The sequence below is a fragment of the Zalophus californianus genome, chromosome 6 (genome assembly GCF_009762305.2).
Source record: "Zalophus californianus isolate mZalCal1 chromosome 6, mZalCal1.pri.v2, whole genome shotgun sequence".
In the NCBI taxonomy this organism is placed as follows: domain Eukaryota; kingdom Metazoa; phylum Chordata; class Mammalia; order Carnivora; family Otariidae; genus Zalophus; species Zalophus californianus.
This window is the reverse complement of record NC_045600.1, coordinates 138079609-138103685: the sequence shown is the minus strand read 5'-3', so window position 1 is coordinate 138103685 and position 24077 is coordinate 138079609. Positions and strand designations below refer to the sequence as shown.

At 40.6% G+C, this 24077-nt stretch overlaps 1 protein-coding gene across 1 annotated transcript in view; it reads right to left on the bottom strand.

Annotated features, from left to right (window-relative positions):
- Positions 1 to 24077, bottom strand: part of AGBL1 (ATP/GTP binding protein like 1) — a 724399-nt gene that overhangs the window by 59588 nt on the left and 640734 nt on the right. The window contains exons 23-24 of the mRNA XM_035728075.1: positions 19141 to 19151; positions 1326 to 1338 (exon numbers count right to left, since the gene is read on the bottom strand). Coding sequence (XP_035583968.1) covers positions 1326 to 1338; positions 19141 to 19151 — 24 coding nt within the window. The remainder of the gene's footprint in view (positions 1 to 1325; positions 1339 to 19140; positions 19152 to 24077) is intronic.

Sequence of the window (24077 nt, the reverse complement as noted above, 5' to 3'; positions counted from 1 at the left end):
AATCTTTGTCAGTGACTTAAAAGTTAAATATACCCTTACAGTTATAATCCAGCAATTCCACTCCTAATGGGATTGAAACAAAATACAAAGACTGTGCATGGATGTTCATGGCAGCATTATGTATAATATCCCCAAACTGGAAACAATCAACTGGTGCGTGAATAACCAAAGGTTGTATATCCATACAACAGAACACTATTCAGCCATAGAAAAGGAACAAACTATTGATATATGCTACAAGACAGATGAGTCTCAAAGACACTGTACTGAGTGAAAAAAAGCCAGATGTAGAGGATTACATATTATATGATACTATTTATATGAAATGTCCAGAGGAAAAAAAATGTCTCTAGGAAAAGGATTGGTGGTTTGCTGGGCTGAGTGTGGGAGAAGGGGTACTAGGATTGATTCCAGGCAGGCACAAGGAAATTTGGGATGATGATAATATTCTAACCTGGACTGTGGCGGTGATTGTACAACTGTAAGTATTTACTAAAAATTATTGACTCTTACACTCACCATGGATGAAATTTATGGCATGTAATTTATACCTCAATAAGGCTGTAAAAAAAAAAAAAGCAAAAAAAAAAAAAAAAAAACCTTGAGTATAAGATTCTTGAGGTTAGGGTTACTGCCATAGAGTTCAGTTAGAAGACTTTAATTCAGTCAAGTGATTAGGGTTGAAAAGAGAAAGGTAAGCATTTAATCATTCTAGCTCGCCTTATTCCCTTGCCTGAGGGATAATGTTCTAGGTACCTCCATCCCAGCTAAGTTCATCTGTGGATAAGTTAAAAAAAAAAAAAAAAAAGAGAGAGAGAGAGAGAACAAACAAACAAAAACTCTAGCTCATTGGTTGGTTGGTTGGTTGGTTTTCTGGTTTGGTTAATTTTCCAGAGCTAAATGCTCATCAAATATCCTTACCATGGAAACTCTTTGAATCCAGCTCCTACTTTTTCTTACACCTGCCTTGTTCCTTTTGCCTTAAAATTCTGACCCTTCGCCATTTGTAAATCATTTTCTAAATAAATAAATAAATAAATAAATAAATAAATAGCCCCATGGTGCCTGCATTCAATCTATACCATTCTTGCTGTTATAACATCTGTCATTCTTTCCACAGCAGGACCATCCAGCTGGCAGGGCTGAGGGAAGCTTTGCTGATCCCATGTGCTCCTCCTCTGGAGAGCCCTATTAAAAGCATCAGGCTGTGGTGGATACAAATGTATGCTCTTTAGGCAACTGGCTTCTTTGTTGTCGTTGCCCATTAAGGATACTGTGATTGTTCACTCATCCATGTCTTTGAGTCAGAGGCATACAGTCAATACCTGTTGCTCTTTGCTTAGCAAACTGTCCCTAGATCCACTCTCCCTAATTCCCTTCCAATCATGGTGTCCTCTCTGCCCTACACTGTGACCTCTGAGAGGTTTGCAGGAGCCCTAAACCATATCTTGGGTGCAATTACATTGCAGAGGCAATAACATTGAGAGGCTTGCAAGCATTTTCCAGATGGGATTCACTGTCAAGTAAGGTCATTAAGGAAGCAAGGGAGAGCAAGAGCATGGTCCCTCTTTAATCATCCAGGCTGATGGGTAATTGCATGCTGGCAAACAAGGCTACCCCTCTGCAGAACTGCTGTGCTAATCACCAAGCCTCTAGCAGAGAGGTATTCTGTGCTTCCAGTTGGAAGGAAAGACTGTATCTCCCATAGAGTCCTTGGATAATTGGAAGAATTAAGGAAAAATACATGATTCCATTTGGACCCAGTACTAATTGGAATGAACCAAATAATCAGCTCATCAGCATGAAGCATAACCCCTTACCTTTTTGCCTCAGAGAGGACCATTTCCCTACATAATAATGAGCCCCTATGGCCCCTTCATCAACAGTTAGATTGCCCGTCCCTCCAAAGTACCCTGTGGGTTGTGCCGGGGACCATTTCTTCTGCCAGCCACTTTCTGACTCAGAGCAAGGAAACCTTCTAATTACATGGAGATGGAAATGGAAGACCAGCCCCCTGGCTAGGCTGGGCTCTGCCTGGCCACAGAGCTGGGGCAGAGGTGCCTGCAATATCACAGAGCAAGTTTCAAAGGTTTGGTTCATTAGAGAAAAATCGATCTATCTGAGGAGCTTGGAGTCCAGAACAAAGTTCTGAGGCAACCCTTGTGCTGCCACTTCAATAAAAGTCTTCCACTTCCTAAAAGCAAAAACACTCAAGGCAGGTGAAGTTTTACTTTCTTCGATATCGATGGCTGAGGTCTCCTGCCCTTCCTGAAGAACGAGCCCTTAATTCTTTTGCCCTGTCAGTGAAAGCTAGCGAACCAAAGCTGTTTACCTTAGATAAGAATTCAGATTATATTTAGTCTCCTGTCGGACCCAGAGTTTCAGGTTCTTGCACCCACCCACCCACATAGCCATTCATCCACCTTCCTTGCCCCTCTTGGCTATTTAATATGAGTCAGGCTCTGTTAATTGATTTATTCTGCTTTATGGATGAGAAAATGGAATCCCACAGTAGTCGAAGAACTTAGGCAACTTCCATATGTAACCAGAACTGGAGCTGGTATTTAATCCTCTTTAGTTGGACTCTAGAGCCCAAATCCTGATATGTATGCTGGAAATGCTAAGTTTCAGAGACAGATTGGTTAAAAATGGAATTTAAAATAATCAAGTAAAAGTACATTTAAAAAAAAAAAAAATCTGTCATGGGCCCTTCAAGACACTAGTACCACAGCCAAGGAGTCTCTGGAATTCTTACCAGCATGCGCCTGCTGGGCTACCATTTCCCACACAGAATTCTCTACCCAGTCCGTTATTTTCCTTTTCTGCCCTCACTCCTTATAGTCCTTCCGTTCTCTCACTTTTCCTAAAAGAAAAATCTTTCTGGAAAGAATCTGGAAGCTAGTTAATACACTGAATGATGGACCTTTGAACCCCCTTAACAATAACTACATTTTGTTGGTTCAATCGCCCTACCCCTCTTCCTTCTTGTTAAAAGGGGGCAGCCATAGAAATGCAGAGTAGCTGCCTAGGGCTTGCTTAAGGCTGGCAAATACCATCCCTCATCCAGGTTGCTCCCTTCTCTGCAAGTATAAGCAGCATCTGGGCTTGTCCTAGGACCTTTTGATTGATAGAAAAGAAACATTTTAAATGATTTTGGCAGAAAAGTGACCTTGTAGCCCTATTTTCAAAGTGCACGTTTTTTTGGAGAGGGGTGGTAAAGGACTTTGGGCTGCTATTTATGAATTGCAGCGAAAATAATGTACATCTTCCAATGGGGAGACTTTCGTTTGTAGTTCTGGAGAACTAGCAGGGTCAGGCATGACCTAAAGAAGCAAAAAGACAGGGACACAGATGATTCAAATATGATGGAGGGAAGGACAGGGAGGTAGAGGGTGGAGATGAGCCTGGCTTACTATTTCTAAGAATAGACCATGCATTTGGGTGGAGCTTCTTGGGATGTAGCTTTTAGGAACTTAAGCTTTGTGGACGAGGGACATTAGCAAGAAATCGTTCTCATTTCAGCAAGCTACAAAGACAGACACCAAAGAAATAATTCTTTAATGGTGGGAGTGAAATTCAGTAAGTTGATAGGTGAGGAATTCTTCAAGCTCTAAGAAGATACCATTGGCATTTGACCAGAAACCTTTAATGTCCTGATCTAAACATGATGTACTCCATGTTCATAACAGATAGAGCCATATCACTGGGCATGGGCAGAAGCAATATACTGGAATATATTACAAAAGCATTACCAGGTATGGTTATGTGGTGGAAAGTAGAAGACTTATAAGCAATGTATGGACAAGCATATCTATTTGCTTGAGGTAGGACCCCCAATATATCACCTACCCACATATGAGGCAGTGTGGAATTACGTAGTATAAAACCACACCACTTGGTGTCAGAAAACCCAAGTTCAAATCCCTCTTTTTAGCACTGTTTTGAAGCACATCAATTCACTCCTCTGAGATTCATTCTCCTTATTTGGAAATGAAGTGCTGAACCAGAAGGTCTCTTCTATCTCAAGCTCCATGAGTCAGCTTTCTAATGAAACGGAATTGAAAAGCACATTAGTTAGGCTTCAGGGTTCAGTCACTTGTGGGCTTTGATAGAAACTGTACATCTCTCATATTATGAAATACTTTTTTCTCTCCCAATAAAAATATAATGCTCTGTATAACTGAGCAAAATTCTCTCCTTAGGTACTCTAAACTTTCTGCCCAATGAAATATGAGAAAATTGTGAGTTGCCTGGAAAGATACTTAAACACAGTAATTTCATGGAAAGAAGTATGAGTTGAGATTTGCTTTTCAGAAACACTTTGATTATGGTAAAGGGAACCTCAGAGGAACAAAAGTGTGATGGTTAATAGTGTGAAGCTAGAATCTGACTTGACTGGTTTGAAGGCTCTTCCCTGAGATTCTTGAAAAGATTTTCTCCCTTGCACCCTTCTATCCTACATACCAGTGGCTTTTAACCACGAATGATTTGGGTCCCAAGAGAGATTTAGCAATGTCTGTGAACATTTTTGGTTCTCACAACTAAATACTACCCAAACCAAAACGTCAGTAGTGCTAAGGGTGAGGAAGTTTGCTATGTACCGATAGTACATAGGGACCACAGTGAGATACCCTAGAACTTTGTGAATCGAACTGATAAATTTAGCATGCAACAGATTAAATAAGAAAGAGTGATATTGCCTTCAGAGCATGAGCATTCCTATGGCAGAAAGCAGAAAGAGTAGGCTTTAATGGAGTAATCGATTATCTGACAATATCTAAAGCAAGAATGTCTCAATAAAATGTATGTAGAGGCCAATATTAGAGATATTTATCCAGGACCGTTCAGAGGATAAATTGCTTCAACCCACAATGGGGTTTGTTGTCTTCTGAAGGTGCAGCTTTTAAATAGTATAGATGCAGCTGGGTATCTATTGCCAACTGTCTAATCTCACCACCATCTGCTTGAATCCTATATTCACCAAACAATCTTCTGGTTATAGTTTGGCTTCTCATGTAGCACTTCCCACAGGAAGATAATGTGCTGACCAAAGAAAGAAAATTATTCTGGTCTCCTTGGCTGTTATATCTCTCATAGTGATCTGATAAACTGACATTTTGATTTCTTTCCCAGATGAAGCCTTGGGAATTTTGTGTGAGTCAGTCCCGTGAGAGGCACCCAAAAACCCGAGGACCCAATCAAGAGTCCTTGCTAGGATAATTCCACCATCGACAGCCAGCCAAACATTATCTCTGGGCAATATCTCTTTCATAGCCTAAACTTTATAGCACCTGGAAGAGCAAAGTCCTTCCATACTTTTTTTTTCTCTAAGTGATCTAAAGAGAGTAGATAGGAAAATTCTTGACTCTGCTGTTGTGGTCCAAAAGCAGCCATAGAAAATATATAAACAAATGACTGTGGGCTGTGCTCCAATACAGCTTTGTCTACAAAAATAGATGGGAGTTCACATATGGCTAGAGTACTGTAGTTTGCTCCATATACACAGTAATAACTAAGATGACATGCAAAGCAAAGTAATAAATGAAATAAATGACTGACATAAAATAGCTTTCTTAATTTCTTGAAAGACATGGTGGTCGTTTTATACTAAATGACATTTTCCTCTGAGAGCTAAGACTTTTGGACCAGCTTGGAATAAAAGCAGTAATCAATACAGGAATCCTGGTAGCAGACAGACTGGAAGATACATCAAGGATATTTAGCTTCGTTCATTTGTTCTTCCTCATTCGCTCCACAGTATTTGTTTTAGGCACTGAGGTGTGTGTGTGGCTATGTTCCAAGCACTTTTCTAGGTTCTAGGGATGTAACAGTGAACAAGACAGAAATGGTTCCTGCTTTTTTGGATACCATGACAGTGAACAGATGAAGACATAAGCAAGATAATTTTGGTAATGAAAATTACTCTAAGGAAATAAAATGATGTGATGTGGAATAAATGTAGGCAAATAGCTACTACTATAGTTTGGGAAGTTGAAGAAGGCCCTTCTGAGATGGACCCTTTCCCCTGAGACTGACGATGGTAAATCTCCTGCAAAAGACTTCAGAAAAGAAAAAAGAAACACTGGTATGGCTGGAGCTGTAGTGAGGTAGAGAACACATACGAGGCGACAGAGGTAAGTCAGCGTCAGGTTTTGTCTTGGAACTGGGTGTTAAAGTTTGACTGTATTTTTAACAGGAGGAGAATGCATTTCATGGTTCAAAGGAAAAGATGACATCATCTCACCCGACTGTTTAGAGGACAGTTCTTATTGGGATGTGAGCACAAATTCTTGGAAGGGTTGAGGGACAGCACTCACAGGGGAGTAAGTTAGGATCCTCTTGCATGCTGGTGGCTTGGCTAGAGAGCTTCTTTCATCTGTTCCCATTGTATTTACCTATTTTGAATTTAGATCTTGGTGGAAATTGGCATTTTAAGCCCTATTACCTTTGAAAAGTTAATTCTAAGAAAAGGACCAAGGTCTGGGTCTGCTGAGAATGGATGCTTTTGTTATCTTAACTCTTTAATCATTAACCTTCTATACTAACCCTCCTGATTTCATCAGATTCTATTTTAAGGGTCAACCAACAGGGCCTATTGGACAGATTAGCTATTGGATTTCAGAGCACAGTCCACAGTATTTTCATCAGTGAATATACTTCTAATCTGGTACCACTTTCTAGATTTTTTTTTAAAACAGCCAATCTTTGTTAAGCAGTGCAAAACTGAACTCTTGCCTCTCAGTGTTTAAGGGTATATAAGTGGTTTTTCCCACAATCAGCAGAATAAAAGAAACTGGGGCACCTGGGTGACTCAGTCAGTTAAGCGACCGACTCTTGATTTTGGCTTAGGTCACATTCTCAGGGTCATAAGATCAAGCCCTGTGCTGGGCTCCCCACTGGAGTCTGCTTAAGATTCTCTCTCTCCCTTTCCCTCTGCCCCCCCCCCAAAAATAATTTAAAAAAAAATAAAGAAATATAGTCTGGCCCACATGCCTGTGTGAGAGAGGATGGACTTCTCTTATATGATCCAGATAGAACCTGGATATTATATATGCCTGAGTATGGAGTCGGGTCCAGCTCCTGATATCTACTCTACACCAGCCTCCTTGTAAGTTAACACCCCACACCTCTGAACCCTATCCAGGTTTCTCACCTTGATCCTTCACACCCCAGTGCTTATCAACTCCCTTCACACCCTTGTCATATATTTCATGTGCCATTATATTAGGGAAATCCCCTTGCCCTGTAACTATTTCTAAATTATTTTCCTTCCTCTCCTTCCTCCCATTCTTCTCTCTCCTCACTTTTTTTAAGCCTGCTTACCAAAGACACCTTCCCTTTCTCCAGCAGAATGCTTTTGCCTCAGTTTGTCCATATTACAGAATACTTCTGCTACACTGGTCTACTCCCCATGGGAAGGCACTGGCCTTTTATTTAATCTCACTGATTAGCCATCATTTCACTTCTCCCAATCATTTACAGTCCAGGATTTTATTATGTACCTCTCCATTCAAACTGTTACTGCTGAATCTACAAAATTGTTGTTGTTGTTGTTGTTGTTGTTGTTTTTATCATTCTAGATGTCTTAAAAACTAGACCATGTTTGTCTTCTATTAAGCCTACTAATTAAGAGCTGGATTGTAAGTCAGGTGGACCTAAGTGTAAAGAACCTAGATATGTGAACTTTAGCAAGTTGAATAACTACTTTGTGCCTCAGTTTCTCATCTATAAAATGTGGATAAAATAGTATACACCTGTCTTAGCCTGTACTACCCAGAAGGAAGAGACTGAGGCTACTAACTAATCAGGAAGTGCAGTGCCAGGAAACCAAGAGTCAGGAAAAAGGGGAATGAGTCAGGGAAGGGAAGAGCCAATATGAAGGCACTCACTGAGGTGATCACTGCTTGGTCACAAGCTTTCATGATTGTTCGATATAATGGGATGTCTTCTGGGTGCTCGTAAGAAGTACTGCTTGTCAAGACAGTCCATGGAGAAGGAAAGAAGAATTTGTCCTCTGGATCCCACATTCTATAGGTCTTCCCGGACAAAGGGAATTAACTGCCCCACACTTCTGAATTGTGCATTCCTGGCTGGTGCACAGGTTCATGGCATCTCATGCCTAGTATCAAGAGGGAAGCTCCAGGGTGGAGGTCAAGAGTAGCCTGGCATGGGCATGGGCAAAGGGTTGTATCCTTGTGAGGCGGGTCACAGGCCATGCACACTGCTGCAAGGCAGCCAGGCAAAACAAGAAGCCTCCTGGCAGAAGAGGCTGAAATGACCAGAGTGGTGCCTGAGAGCTGTCTGATTTGTCCCCCCCTGGAAACACTTGGATCCACATGTGTCCTTTTATCATACCAGCCTCTCAAAACCCAGGGCGTACCCTCCATCTTTATGAGTAGATACTAATCACGTCTCTGAGAGGACAGGTAAAGATTCAATCATTCCTAGAGCACCATTCAACTGGTGGCAGCTCAATCCTGTGAAGACTTAAGGCAAGAGTGTTCATGAAACAAACAAAATTCCCTGGAGCCACAGCTGATACTAAGACCATGACGATCATGATCTCTCTTCTCCACCTCCCTTTCATGATTTCCCACACACCTGACCAGAACTCGAGCTGGTCTGGGTTGTTTGCCTGATGGAGTGACCCAGACCTTCATCCCTAAAGGGTCTGAACTCTTGGATGTCTTGACATTGCTGGGGTGCTATATGGTTATATAGACAATTGTTTGTGTCTATCTGGGCATGGAAGCACTGAGATGCCCCAGTGAATCCCTTAGGATCCAGACATTGCTCTGCCTACCCCACATTGTGTTGGAGCAAATGTAGCCCCTCATGGTGACCAAAGGCAGTTTCAGGAGTTGGCACTCAGCCCTTCCTAACATAACATCCCTTGTGCTCTAGATCAAGTAACCAATTTGGGCTAGTAAATCCACCTCAATTATACATTCAGGATCCAGGGAAATAACTACTGGTTAGGTTCAGGTACCCAGTAGACCACTTATAACTTGGGCTGAATTCCATGCATATCTGGCTTTCCTATACCTCAGCTCTAACTGGAGGATTGTGAAAGCATTGCAGGTCTCTTGGTATTAATGTTAGAAGCCCCCTCTAATAATCCTCAAAAATTGGGGGCATTCTCTAGTCCTTGTATGCATAGGAACCCTAGCACAGGTCCCTCTGGAAAAGATCACACTGATCTTCACCACATCTACTTGCAATAGCATTGAAGAGCCCTGACTCATGGGATGGAACTTCTCTTAAAGTCAAAAGGCATCCTGATCTTTTAGCCATTGCTACAAACCACTGCAGGCCAAGGCACCCTGTTGGCCACTGCAGCCTTCCTACCCATTATAGTAATTACAGCAGGTGCACCACACCGTCTTTGCCTCTGATGGTCAAGTGCTGCCACCTAGCTTCAGTCATTCTGGCATCTCTGCCACTGATGTCAGGCAGCTTATTTTATGTTAATCTCTCTCACTGTCAAACCTGGCCTACAGAAGACAGCCACCACTGAACTTCTCAAAGATGCTGGTACTGCCCCCTCCCCGGCTCCTTTCCCATTGCCTTAGTGCCTAGTTCTCTCAGAGAACTGTGGCCCCCAGAACTAATATTAGCGTCACCTGGAAGCTTTATAGAAATGCAAATTTTATAACCCCAAATTTCAGGGCATACTTCATCAGACGGGGTATGGGACCCAGAAAATGATGTTTCCCAAGCCTCTTGGAGATCCTGATATAAGCTCAAGTTTGAGAACCACTAACTTAATGAGAGGAATATCCTCTAAGATACTAAGATATTCATTCTAATATTCTTACTGCTCTGAGTCCTTGGATTCCATCCTTGATATTCTGCAAAGGCATCTCTATCTTATTCGTGTAGGACTTGGATGTATAGAAGCTCTAGAGAGCTACTCTGCAGATTTTTATTTGTCTTTTGTGCACATGTGCACACACACAAATCAATACAAGTAAAACTAGAGAAAGCTGAGGAAATCAGTGAATTGTATCAATGTGAATATTCTGTGATATTGGACAATTGTTCTGTAGGAAGTTACCACTGGGGGAAACTGAGTAAAGTCTACATGGGGTCTCTCTATATTAGTTCTTATAGCTGCATATGAACCTACCTCAATCTATCTAGCAATCATCTTCACCTGTCTATCATCTATCTCAATCATCTAGCTACATATCTATCACCTATCACTATCAATCTATCTATCATGTATCTATTAATCTATCATATACCTATGTATCTATCATTATCTATGTATCTATCTCTATTTTACATTCCTACTAGCAATGAATGAGTAACCCAGTTTCTGTGCATCCTCAAAAGCCTTTGATATTGTCACAATTTTTTTTACATCATCCATCAGTATGTAGAAATACTCCACTGTGGGTTTTTGTTTGGTCACTTGTTTTTTAATTTTGCATTTCCCTGAGGGCTAATGATGTCAAACATAGCTTCCTGTGCTTACTTGCCATCTATCTATCCCTTTCAGTCAAGTGTACTTTCACGTCTGCCTGTTTTCTAATTGCATAATTTGTTTTTTACTGATGAGTTGTGAGCTTTTGTTATATATTCTATATATAAGCCCTTGGTCAGCTCTCTGGTTTGCACATGTTCTATTCCAGCTTATAGCTTAGACTTTCATCCCCTTCACATAGCCTTTAACAGAACAAAATTTGTAATTTCTATCAAGTCTAGTTCATCAGTTTTTCCTTTAATGGATCCTGCTTTTGGCATCAATTCTAAAAATTCAGTTAATTTTTGAATAAGGTGTGCAGTATAGTTTAGGTTTCATTTTATTGCCTATGGATGGCCAGTTCTTCCAGGACCACTTACTAAAATGGCTCTCTCCATTGAATTGCTTTTGCACCTTGTCAAAATCAGTTAAGCATATTTATGTGGGTCTATTTCTGGGTTCTGTTCCATTGATCTATGCATCCATCCCTCTGCCAAGATCAAACTGTCTCGATTACAGTAGCTGTGAGCCTTAATGTGGAGGGTGATTCTCCCCATTTTATTCTTTTCATCAAGATTATTTCAGCTACCTGTGTCTTTCCAAATGAATTTTACCATAAGCTTTTCAATATCTACCAAAAAACCTTGCTAGTATTTTGATAGGGGTTTCATTAAGTCTGTAGATCAATTTGGGGAGTATTTTCATCTTTACAATTGGAATTGTCTTTCAATTCTTGAATACGGTATGTCTCTGCATTTACTTACATCTTTGATTTTTGCCATAGCATTTTGTAATTTTCACCATACAGACCTTGTCCATGTTGTGTTAAGTGTCTACCTAGGTGTTTTAGTTTCTTTGCAGCAATTATAAACTGTGTTGTCTGTTTCAGCATATCCACTTTTAATATATAGAAATGTGATTGACTTTTGTGTGTTGGTCTTATGTCTTGCAATCTTTCTGATCCCACTTATTAGTTTTTGGAGGGTTTTTTCTGGAGGGTAGATTATGTATGGATAGTGAAATTTTATATAGACAATCATGTCATCTAAAAATAAGGACAATTTTCTTTCTTTCTAATATCTATGTCTTTTATTTCCTTTTCTTGCCTTATTGTACTTTCTAGAGCTTCCAATCCTATGTGAAATAGCAATGGTAAGAGCAGACGTCCTTGCTTTATTCCCAATCTTGGGGGGAAAGCATTTTAGTTTTTTTGTTAGTATTTGATACTAGCTGTGAGGTTTTCACAGATGCCCTTTATCAAGTTGAAATAATTCTTTTGCATTCCTCATTTTCTCAAAGTTTTTTTGTTGTTGTTGTTTCTTTTGTTTTGGTTTTGGGGTTTTTTGTTGTTTTTTGTTTTTTGTTTTTTTATCATGAATGGATGTTGGATTGTGCCAGATGCTTTTTCTGCATCAATTGTGTCTGGTCATATGATTTTTCTTCTTTAGTCTGTCGATATGGTGTATATAGCAGACATCTGAATCTGTTCTAGGCATCTTTGACAGAACACTAAACTCAGAGTCTCAGGTGAATGCTCCTGTGACAATACACTGTCTCCTACCCAGTCTTAAATTTGTCTGTCCCTACCCCAATCTCACCTCCTCAAGATGCATGCCTGTACAGACTCCCAATTCTTACTCAAATGCATCAGCGAGGTCCTATGAATGCTTTCACATGAGGCTATATTGTCCTGGACCAAAGCTACACTTTGCTAATTGAGCTGTGCTCAAAGCTAACCCAGACTATCGGCCTGAGGGCAACAGGGGTAAGAGGGGAGATCCTGAGGAGTATAAGCATTATCTTGCAAGATTTCTTCTTCAAGAAAAGAGACTGAAAGCTTCTAGGCACAAAGAGGCTGTTCCCCTGCAGTAAGTGGGAGGAGGGTTCTTTCTGCTGGCCTAAAGAATTCAGGGGAATTTGAGGCTTAAAGATTCTCAGGCATGTCCAGCCAAATGTCCACATCCCGGCTGTCTGTGTCCATTTGTCTTCCATCCAGGCCCTAATTTTCAAAGGTGATTTGTTGAAGGCCAACAGTCAGGTTCATTTACAGTCCTGTTATCCTTATAATGCACTCTGTACCTGATTTTCAGCACCATGAGCTTTATGGTTACAGAAGATGAGAGTCTGTTTCAAAGGCATGCCAGGCTTCATAGAATGACTTAAGCTAGGAGTAGACTGCCCTGAGCCTATCATTATCTGTTGTCAAGGTCACCAGTGTTGTTAACAGAAACCATACTACCCCACAATCCTTATGATGGTCATTGTGTCCATTTGGCTCCATCACCATCTAGCCTCCATATAGCCAATGCTTCACCTTCTACCTGCCTCTCATCCCAATCATGCACGAGTGAAGGCCACAGAAATGGTGATGCCACTGCACAATGGACATTGATGACCATCCCATCTCGCTGCCATTGTCTTAGCCTGGGTTCTCCTGAAAGGTAAATGCGTATGCCCCAGTTGTTTATTGGGAAGAGAAATATCAGAAGAGCAGGAGTGGAGTGAGGGAAAAGTTCAGGGGCAGAGAAAAATAGAGAGGGACAATAAATGAGGGTGTGTCACTGTGGTGGGCACTACTTGTGATCAGGAGCAAGCAGTTTCTCTAACCTGGGAGATTCTTATCTCCAAGCTGTTGCATCATAGGAAAATCAATACAGGGAGAGGAAGGGAGACAACTATATTCACTGATGCCCATTCCCCATTGGTTATAGTTTCATCCTGTAGGGCATTAAATCTCCTACACTTCAGGAAGATGCACACATAGACTGACCAGGTCCTGTGCCACCGCACATCTCAAGGATTATTAGGAAGCTCTCGGGTGAGAGGGCAAAGGTGAGCATCACAGGTGGGTGCTAAGGTGCTGTTGGGTTGTGCCCTGTGATGGCGGTTGGAACCCATGCAAAGTTAGTTACCGCAGAGGCATCTGGCATGGAACAAGTAGCCAAGAGCTCTGGAAATGAGTGAGGCTGGGCAGATCAGAGGCAGCGTGTTAGAGGTGTGAAATGCTAGCTCAGAGGGTTGATTTAAGAATTCAATGACCTCATGTTCATAATATCCTTAACACTGCAAGAGGAAAAATAGTAAATGCTCAATAAAATCATGAATACCAATGATGTACTTGACATTTATACCATCTACTGGCTTCCATAGCCATCATATAACAGGGAAAAGATCCATCAAAATAATGTACTGCTCCGTTACACAAATGATTCATTTTGAGTGCCTTGTCTTCGTCAACTATCTTTTTTAATCCATTACTTTTTTTTTTTTTTAATACTTGGTCTTGTCCTCCATCTCCTGTTACCTGGAATTACTTTCAGTTTTTGTACCTATGACCAAAATCATGTCCTTTGTATTAACTGAATTCATTCTCAGTCTTGGATTTGGAATGTCAATGTTGTCCTCTCCACTACATTTCACATTCTAATATATGCAAAGCACCTGGAAAATGTCTGGACCATAGTAATCCAAAACCACAGTTTCCCTTCCTCTCTATCTTTCTCCTTACCATGACCTCTACTACGGATAATACCACTACCCATAGCATTATGGTATCTTTAATGTAACACAAGTTACTTCAGTGTTAGATTCTGTCCTCATCATTCTCTGCTTCTACTGTCTGTAGCTCTGGACAAAAATGCTGCTAGAAAAAAGGCATATATGGGAATGACATAAACAACAACTCTATTACAACCATCACCAACTCACTTAAATTTATCGAGCACTAAAAGGTACCGTGGTGCACCTTTTACATGTCTCATGCCATTTAATCTTCAAAAGAATTCCATGGTGTCAGAATTATTATATCCATTATGCAAATAAGTAAGTGGCCTTAAAAACTTTAAATAACATTCTCAGTGCCTCCCAGCTAAATAGAGGCAGACAAGGATTTGAACCTACTTGTGTCTCATTCCAAAAATATTGTGTTTAGCCACAGTACTATACTACCAGTCTTAGTCCGTTGCAAACACTTAACTCCAGGGCTGTCTTCACTCCTTTGTGGGCTCCTACACTTACTCTCCATTTTGGTCATTCACACCTTCTCTTTTCTGTTCAGGTTTTCACGAACCATCTAAATAATATCCCTCTGTGTTAGTTTCCTAAGGCTGCCATAATAAAGTATCATAAATGAGCAGCTTAAAACAATGTAAATTTATGGTCTTACAGTTCTGGAGGCCACAAGTCTGAAATCAAGGTGCCAGCAGGGCCATGCTCCCTCAGAAACCTGCAGGGAGGAATCCTTCCTTGCACCTTCTAGTATCTGGTGTTGGCTGGCAATCCTTGGCTTGTTCCAGTCTCTGCCTCCATCATTATCTGACTGTCATCTCTCTGTGTGTCCATCTCTGTACCTCTCCTCTTAGAAGAACACCAGTTATATTAGATGAAGGGCCTACTCTACTCCACTACGACCTCATTTAACTTACATCTTAATTGCATCTGCAAAGAGCCTATTTCCAAATAAATTTATACTCACAGGTAGCAAGGGTTAGGGCTTCAATGTGTCTTTTGGGAGACATAATTCAATCCATAACATTCCCCAATGAGTGCACACACACACACACACACACACACACACACACTTCATTTAACAGCTTGAGGCCACCCAACAGCATCGCTGCCATTTTTTATTTATACTCCAGCATAAGTGCAAACGTGTGATGAGCATGGTGAAGGCTTAGCCCTTGCCTACTATCCTAAGACTAGGACATCTGAAATGTTGGCCTAATTCCACCACTCTCCAATATATATTGATAATTCCACCACTCTCTAATATATATATATTGATGAATTCGCTTGCCTAATCTAAGACTTCATTTACACAATGTAAGATGGAAATAATAATGTTTTTTTCTTAACAGAGTTGGTGTGAAGGTTTAATGACCTAAGGAAAAATATCTAAATGAAAAATTGAACTGATCATGTAAGCCGTGAGGTATTTTCAAAGGTAAAATAACATGATATTCATTTATACCCACTTACCTCTTTTCCTCTAGCCATTTATCTCAGGGAGGGGCCAGTTTTCCAGTTGTCCTGAGCTCCTCTCTGCCTGCTGAGGGATTTTTGCTTCCTTACTATAGTTTCCATCTTAATATTTCCAGAACTGCCCCCTCAACTGAATCAGCTTCAAATACCTTGTTTTTTTCCTAAATCTTGAAATGATTTTTAAAGGCTCTACTCACTACTTTTGCATGTCTCCTTCCCTTCACGGCCAAACTTCCAGATGAATGCTCTATACTTGTGCTTTCATTTCCTTTTAACCAATCTCCCTGATATTTCTTTGACATCATGTCACTTGTCAACTGAGCTGCCTTTATGAAAGTCACAATGGCATTAAAGGATCTTGGCATTGAAAGCAACTGGCTGGGTGCAAATGTGTTTCTCCTTGGTTTCCATGCCCTTGACAATTCTGCTATGTATCCCAGCTGGCCACTCCCCCTTCTTGACTTTCTCTTTATCTCGACTTCTGCGATACGGTAGAAGGCTCTCTTGGTCCTTTCACCTTTGTGAATAAGACCTCTCAATCCTATCTGCTACTACACAGAGAGTTTTCCTCTCTGTCCTACTGGTGGGCGTTCTCCAATTCTCAGGCTTTCATAATGTGTCCTCTCTTTAATTCCTCTGGAAGAATTCATGTTTTCTATGGCTTTGACGGACACCTTATAGTCATTATCTAGCCCTACCTTCTTACTGTGTACCTATCCCTTATGTCTGGCTGAAGTTGGAAAGTACTCACCAGCACTTGAAATATATGCCCACTATTCCTGCTACCAACAGGTCTGACTCAATAGGTCCAAACATAAATGACAAATGTGCTTTTTCCCTTCCTCAGCCCTTGCTTCACCAAAGCATCCTTCACTAAATTCCTCACTGGTCTTTCCTCATTGCTAAAACCAGTCTCCCTAAAAGTGCAATTAGGTACCTCCCTTACTTCAATAACTCCTAGTAACTTGGAATTTTCACCGATGGAGTGATCCTGGTTGACTTCTTAAATGTCCATGACTTTCTAAACATGAACATTTTGCCAGAATGATTGGTCTCTTTAATCTCTCTTACACACAAATTCTGCCCCCACCCCCAAACCCTTGTAGATAGAAGGAAAATCTTAGAATGTTTTACCAAAAAGAATACCAACAACCATGCTAGAAATTGGGAGTGGGTACTTTTAATTCCTGTTCACTGATCTAGCCCAGCTCACCTCATACTTGCAATCTCATTGACTTGAGTATTCCCAAGTCTAACATTAAAAGAGTAAAAGTTGCAAATATCTCTTAAATTATCCAATCAATAAAAATTTCTTGAATCGCTACTGAGTGCAAGGTACTTAGATCATTACTGCAGGAAGATTAAAGTATGAGGCAGTTTCTCAGTCAATTACCTCACAAATAAGTGCCAGTTATTTACTGGTACACAAAATATTGTATCATACTGTCACATAATTCCTTTCCAGGAGATACACTGGTGGTCAACTGCTATACAACCAACAGTCTGATTCTCGGACAATTCTATGTAAATTACACAGGGACACAAGAAAGTGAAAGAGAGAAGCCAACCAACATTTATTTGCAATTTATTACGACTAGGAGGTTGGCACTCTGGTAGGGACTTTCATATGTTCAATTAGCTAATCTTCACCAGAACATGGTAGGTATTTCTACTCATATTTAATAGAGGAAGAAAATAAAGTTCAAAGCTATCTTAAAAATCCCCAAGAATCAACTTTTTAAATAAATCAGTAAAAATTTGTTTTCCTCCCTGGGTGTTGGGATATCAGGATGACTAAGACAGAGACACAATCTTTGCCCTAGTGAGATACAGGTATCACCAGTGATAACAGAATCAGATTTGGACCAGATCATGCAGATATCGGGTCTGAACTCCTACTCTGAGTTACACTTTCTCCTTTTCCACTCTCCTCTCACTTCCTGGAATATGAGGCATCGTTCCTTGTGAGTTCCAAAGGGTATATATCTGTGACCTGGACACTTCCACAGGTGAGCGCTTGTGTATATCTGTAGCACGTTAATGGTCAATGTTCATCTTGACTTTCCTATGTGAGTTCAGTCCCCGCCTGGTCACCCCATCCCTTCCCATCAGTCTACAACCTCAGGCTTCCCAGGTCTTGAGCGAAGTCTGGTGAGGACAGCTGGCAGGTGATATGGGCATCTGGATTCAGCTCCACAGTCTTGAGTCTACCATCCATTCATTCCCAGTCAAGGCCCAGGGCCAATCACAGGTGGAAAAGGAAGCTGCGTTTCTCCTCATCTCTTACAGCCGGTGTGTGGTTCATGGGGATGGGTTGACGATGCTCGTATCTCAGCTTAGATCACTAGTGTTCTCTGGACCTAGAGCTCAGTCCTGAATCTCCTGTGATTTGACTAGCCCTGAAACCTCTGCCTCTTCACTGCAAGCTCTCTATCTGGAATGTTGTTCCCTCCTGCCCAGTGACTGGCTGACAGCTTGTTTTAATCTCAACAGTTCTCCTCAGAACAAAGATGTTGTCACCCACAAGAAATGAGAACTGGGTGAGGATTCCAGAGGCTCTGTAGGCTGGCATGAGAGGAATGGAGGGCAGAACAGGAATTGGGAGAAGGGTTTCCTGCAGCAACCTGCATTAAAGCAGCAGACGAGTGGACAGGGCTTCCAAAAAACCTCTGTGCCTCTTTTTACTAAAAAGGAAACAGATGATAGAACCACTTGCATCAGAATATCTCTCTTGGTTCAGAAATGTTATCAGGAATAGCTCCTTAGCTGGGTTTATATTTCTATGTATTATATTTATATTAACTATATATTTATTTTATTATCTGTTATATTATATATCATGTATTTTATCATTTCTGTAATAGTATATATTAAATATATTATATTTATATATTACATATTTATATATGTTTATTCACTTATATATTTATATAGAACATATATTTATATATATGTAATACATAATCTCATTAGAAAAATGAGAATGAAGAGCCATGCTATGTCTTGAGAATAGCACAGCATGTGTCAAGCATGGTGTCTAAATCTAAGGCCCTTTTTGATTGGCCCCTGCTGGTCTCTCCATCCTCATCCACTGAGGCCTCCCATCTCCTCAAACAATACTCATCATTGATCCTGCCTATCTGAAGTTCCCACAAACAGCTCAAGGTTGTTCGTGACTCCTTCCACATGCTCCCTCCTCCTCCAAGAATATCTTCCTTCTACCTTCTCCTACCAGCTCCCTGTTCTCTGTTTGCACTGGCTTGACTAACTTTCTTCTGTTTGGAAAATCCTCATTCATCCTTCAAATCTTGCCCAGGGATAGTCTCCCCTGTAAAGCTTGTTCCTTCCTGCCTCCTCTAACAGAGTACTCCCTGTTCTTAAATACTTCTGGACTTTTACATATGAATGTCACTGCAAATATCACATTCTTATTAGGTTTACATTTTTAAGTGCTCCGTCTACTCCCAGAGTGCCCCATGGACAGCAACTGTGTTTATTCATCTGTATATCTAGCATCATGTCTGGACTTGTAACATAACCATGGATCCCAATGGGATTGCCTGTTGTCTGCAGTACGGGGAGGAGTGGCCACAGGGTAAGTCAGGGGATACAGTAACACATGCAGATCAGTTGTGCTGCATGAAGTTATATGCCTGAGACCATGGGTACCAATTGTCTCACACACATACAGGAATCACATCTGGCTATTTTTAGCTACATTTAGCTAAATCCATGTGCTTGGATTTAACCACTCTGTGAAATTCAGGACATCCTAAATTCAGAGGTCCTTGGTGGGGCTTGGACACCAAAACTTTTTAAGAGAACTCTACAGGTGATTCTGACACCAAAGCAAAGCTGAGAATTCTATTGTTCATTAAAACAAACAAACAAAAACAGCAGTTTAACAAATCCATCTTTTCTTTGTAGATTCTTCTAAAATTTTTGCTCTAAGTACCAAACAGAGTTGTCAGAATAAGGAAGAGAGCATGGTGTGTGTGTGTGTGTGTGTGTGTGTGTGTGTCTGAGAGAGAGAGAGAGAGAGAGAGAGAGAGAGAGAGAGAGAGATGACAAAGTTTGCTGTGGGGGAAAAAAACTGTGGGATAAATTCTCTTGGAAACAGAGTGAGGTATATATAAAAAAATAAAAAGTAAACAAATCATCATATGATTAGGCTAGAAGTCAGGAGATCTGGGTTTTAATCTTGACTCTGTCACTAATTAGCTACTGGCCTTAGACATTATAATTAAAGCCATCTATTCTGAGAGTACATTAAAGTTCACAAAGTATTTTTCCACACGTTGACAGATGTGAAAAGGGGCAAAGACAGCTATTTCGCCCTGCTTTTCAAAGTTGCAGAAACAAGCCCTGGAGTGGATAAGCAGCTTGAACATGGGTAAAGCCAATTAATATCAATTTGTATACATGTTAGAAATGGAAATGACTCTAAATCAGGAACTTAAACTGTATATGTTTTATAACTCCTTCCAAACTCAATGGCAGATGTTATTCTATCAGTTTAAAAAAGACTCACAGAAAATTGTTGTCTCATCTTATATTGACCTTTCTTTTTGCTTATATCAACTTTCTTTTTGCTATTGGCTTTCCAATAGTTATTTTCAACACTTTGAATATTTTTTAAGATTTTATTTATTTTTGCGCGTGTGCACAAGAGAGAGAGCAGGGGCAGAGGGAGAAGCAGAATCCCCCTCCCTGCTGAGCAGGGAGCCCAATGTGGGACTCGATGCCAGGACCCTGAGATCATGACCTGAGCCGAAGGCAGATGCTTAACTGACTGAGTTACCCAGGCGCCCCCCAACGCCTTGAAATTTGGGACTGACCCCTTTAAAATCGCAGGAGACTAAGAATACCCCATGATCATTGACTGACAGAAGTGTTACAGAATTAAATATTCAACTATATTTAAATCAAAAGGGGACTTTGGAGAATTTTTTTTTTTTTTTTTTTAGGGCCTGGAAGGGCACAGAAAGCCTGTTAGAACACATTGGAATATATTGGTCTATCACAGAGAGTTGATATTTTCTTTCAAATGCAAGAAAATGTTAGGGCCATTAGAGAGAAATGTATCTGCAGAAAGGACCACAGTCACATCGGTGGCCCCAAATCCCATGACTCTATAATTTTCTCATATCTCAACTTTTCCAATAGCCTCTTGACTGTTCTCTCCCACCTCTTGTCCCCCTTTGGGTTCTATCCTTTATTCTACCAGAGTGATCTTTTTGCCACTCACCTCTGCTAAAACATTTTCAATGGTTCCCCACTACCTATAGGACAAAGACCAAGCTCCTTGGCTTATTGTATATAACATTTCTTATTTAGCTGATCTTGATGCTTATCCTTTGCCACTACTCTACCTGATCCTCAAACTCTGGAAATACTGAATTACTTCACTCCAAGAATCATCCATATATTTCCACGTCATCATCCCTCCTGCTTATAATTACCTTCTTTGGCCCATCTGCTCAGCACACAATAACCCATTCCTTGAGATTCAGTACATGTGTTGCCTCCTCTTGTACTGTAAGCAAAGTTAAGCACTTCTCCTCTGTGTATCCCAAGGGACTCTTTCTGATCAACTTCCCTTTCCAGACTGAGAGCTACACTTAGAGTGTTATTTGGGGATCACAGTTTAGTCCTCAGCAGCCCTGTGCACTGTGCCTAGCACATAAGAAACTGTAATCATATTTCTTGGTCAAATGAATATAGAGACAAGAGCTGGAGTTTAAGAGTAAGGACACTCCTACAGCAAAGAAAGGGCACCAGTGAAGGGAAAAACTTCTTTGAACTAGTCACTTAGAAGCTTTGGTACAGAGAGAGAGCTGGACTCTGAAGGATTCTGAGAAATGGGGCTAATTAATCAAAGCAACACAGGAGACTGAGATGACGTTAGGTCATTTAGCCCTGCCAGGACTATAATATTCCCCACAGTATATTTCCCAGTGTATTATCCTGTCACTCTTTAAATATTCTCAGTAATGGGGACTTTCAGAGGTTCTGATTAATAGGGTTTAAAGGAAGACTGCAAGATGGAAGGTGTATGACAAGGCACACGGGGAGAGAGATGGGCAATCTCATGTCTTTGAGGCTAGAAGGTGAAATGGTCATTCTCCATAGGCTGTGTGTGTTGGAAACAGGCAAAAAAATCTTTGGTTGTGCTGGAGCTGAATGCCAGATGAGGAAGCCCCTTCTCACTCACAAGGGACAGTGATGAGTCAAACGCCCAAGAAGCTTGTAAGACTACATGGCAATGGCGCGTGCTTCTCTGTCTCTTTCTCACCCATTGCAGCAGAACTCTACTTAGTCCTAAGGGAAGGAGAACTGGTATTTTCCACCAAACCCTCCTGATTTTGAACCCATTTGACACATACCCAGCAGGGCTGTCAAATCTCTTATTTCAAGATGGTGTGAATCCAGGGCCACACAAATGTGCGTTTTAAGGGACTTGAAAAAAAAGAACCAAAACCTGAAACCCAATGTTTCCATTCCAAGTGTAGAGGTAATCATTTATTTACCTTGTTAAAAATCTAATAATCCAACAACGAATTGACCAAACAACATGTAGGACACACACACACACACACACATACACACACAGAAGACAAAAGTCAGATTCTTAGCTATTTGTCCTCTTAGAAATTTTTCAGTCTTTCCTGGGTAGACTGAATTTCAATGTTACATTGAAATGTTGTGGTCTACCCAATGGCTGTAGATTACTGACATTGCTAAGTACTGTTCATTTAAGTCAAATAGACCTTAATGTCTTTAGAAAATGATACAGTATGACTAGAAGTTCCCCAAATCTACATGTTCTTTCTGTAATGCTCAGGCACTGCCTGACTCTCTCTGCCATAATTTTTGTGGGTTAAGGCAATGTCTCCAGAACATTCCAGCCAAAATACACTAACAGCTACTCATAAGTAAGCACACAAGTTAGTGTTAGTCTATCAAATTAGCTAGTTTCAGAGAATAAGTATATAAGGGAATGAGACAATTACCAGACATAGTTGGATTGTGGGGAGGGGGAGAAAGAAAGAATCCTGGCTATGGGATGGTTCAGAATATGTGTTTGTGTGTGGGGTGGCTTTTAAAGATGTTAAACTTGGGCACCTGGGTGGCTCAGTCGGTTAAGCATGAGCCAAAGGCAGGGTCCTGGGATTGAGTCCCACATTGGGCTCCCTGCTCAGCAGGGTATCTGCTTCTTCCTCTCACTCTCCCTCTCTCTCTCTCTCAAATAAATAAATAAAATCTTTAAAAAAATAAAGGTGTTAAACTTGACATGATGAGCATAGGGACTGTTTTGGGTAGAAGAAGTCACCCAAGTAAAACTCTCTTGAGTTCATATTTTGTCCAAGGAAGACCTTAGTAGTAAAAACATTCAAGTAACCAGTTCTAAAAGAAGAAAAATGAGAAGACCAAATGAATTATTTCACTGCTCACCCAAATTAGAATGAACCATTGTGCTTTAGTGAAATATCCTGGATTGAATCATGAATCTTATCACTTTCTAGCCAGTGACCTTAGGCAAGTTAATTATTTTCCCTAATCCTTACATGAGTGAGAATAAAATGAGACAATGTATGTGACAAGCCTCTCCTTTTTAATGTATTCATATATAAATTTTTTGAATACAGAGGAGTGATTCGTTAAAGAAACTATGAGACTGCACCTCTGTGCTCTTCATCAGCATCTCACAACGTGTCTGAACCAATTGAAGGTGACCAATAAATATCCATTAAGTATATGATTGAAGGAATTATCCAAAGAAAAACAAAATCCATCCATGATTACTGCTGATAAAGAAAGGATAGAGATAACTAAAATGAAGTCGAAGAAGAATTAAGAGAGGCAAAGAAATGATGATTCAGATGAGAATGGAAGCAACTAAAGAAACAATGGAAAAGTTGAAAAGGAAGGAAGGGAGAAGGAAGGATGGAGGGAGGAGGGGCGGGAGGGAGGAAGAGAAACATCATAAAATTGAGTATAACAATCAAGTTTTCATTCTAGCAGATGTGGGAGAGGTTTATGCCCATTTTTATATTCCTCATTCAGTTCCCGTGGGGCATTTTAAAGATGAAGGAAGACCAGTGGGATTTAGACACCAGAACTCATCAGCTGTGTCAAGTTAGTGTCCTGCTATTCAAATCTTGGCCAGCTCCTCAGTGTTCCTGAAGGTTGTTTTACAGAGCCTTGTGCAGGTCTCCACAGAACACCATCTTCTCTGGGGGAAGGGCATGGATAACATGGGCAAGTACCACTTCCGGAATTCTCTCAACTGAGAAATGCAGAGGCTACCCTGGGTCAATCAGTGTTTGGAAGCCTTATGTCTCAGAAAGGTCAATTTTTTATAAAATTCATGGACTGAAAATCAAGTGGAAGAAAGAAAAGAAGGGAGAAAGATAAGAAGGGAAACCCTATCTATTAATTGCTCCCTTGGAGTAATTCCCTTTTTTTTTCATTTAATCCCATTCTAACCCATCCATCGAGGTCAGCATCATTATGACCGCTTAATTGATGATAAAATTGAGACCCTGAAAATTTCTGGTTTGCCTAATTTTATACAGCCACCAACTTGCGGAGCCTATATTCACACTCTGACGCCACTACCTGG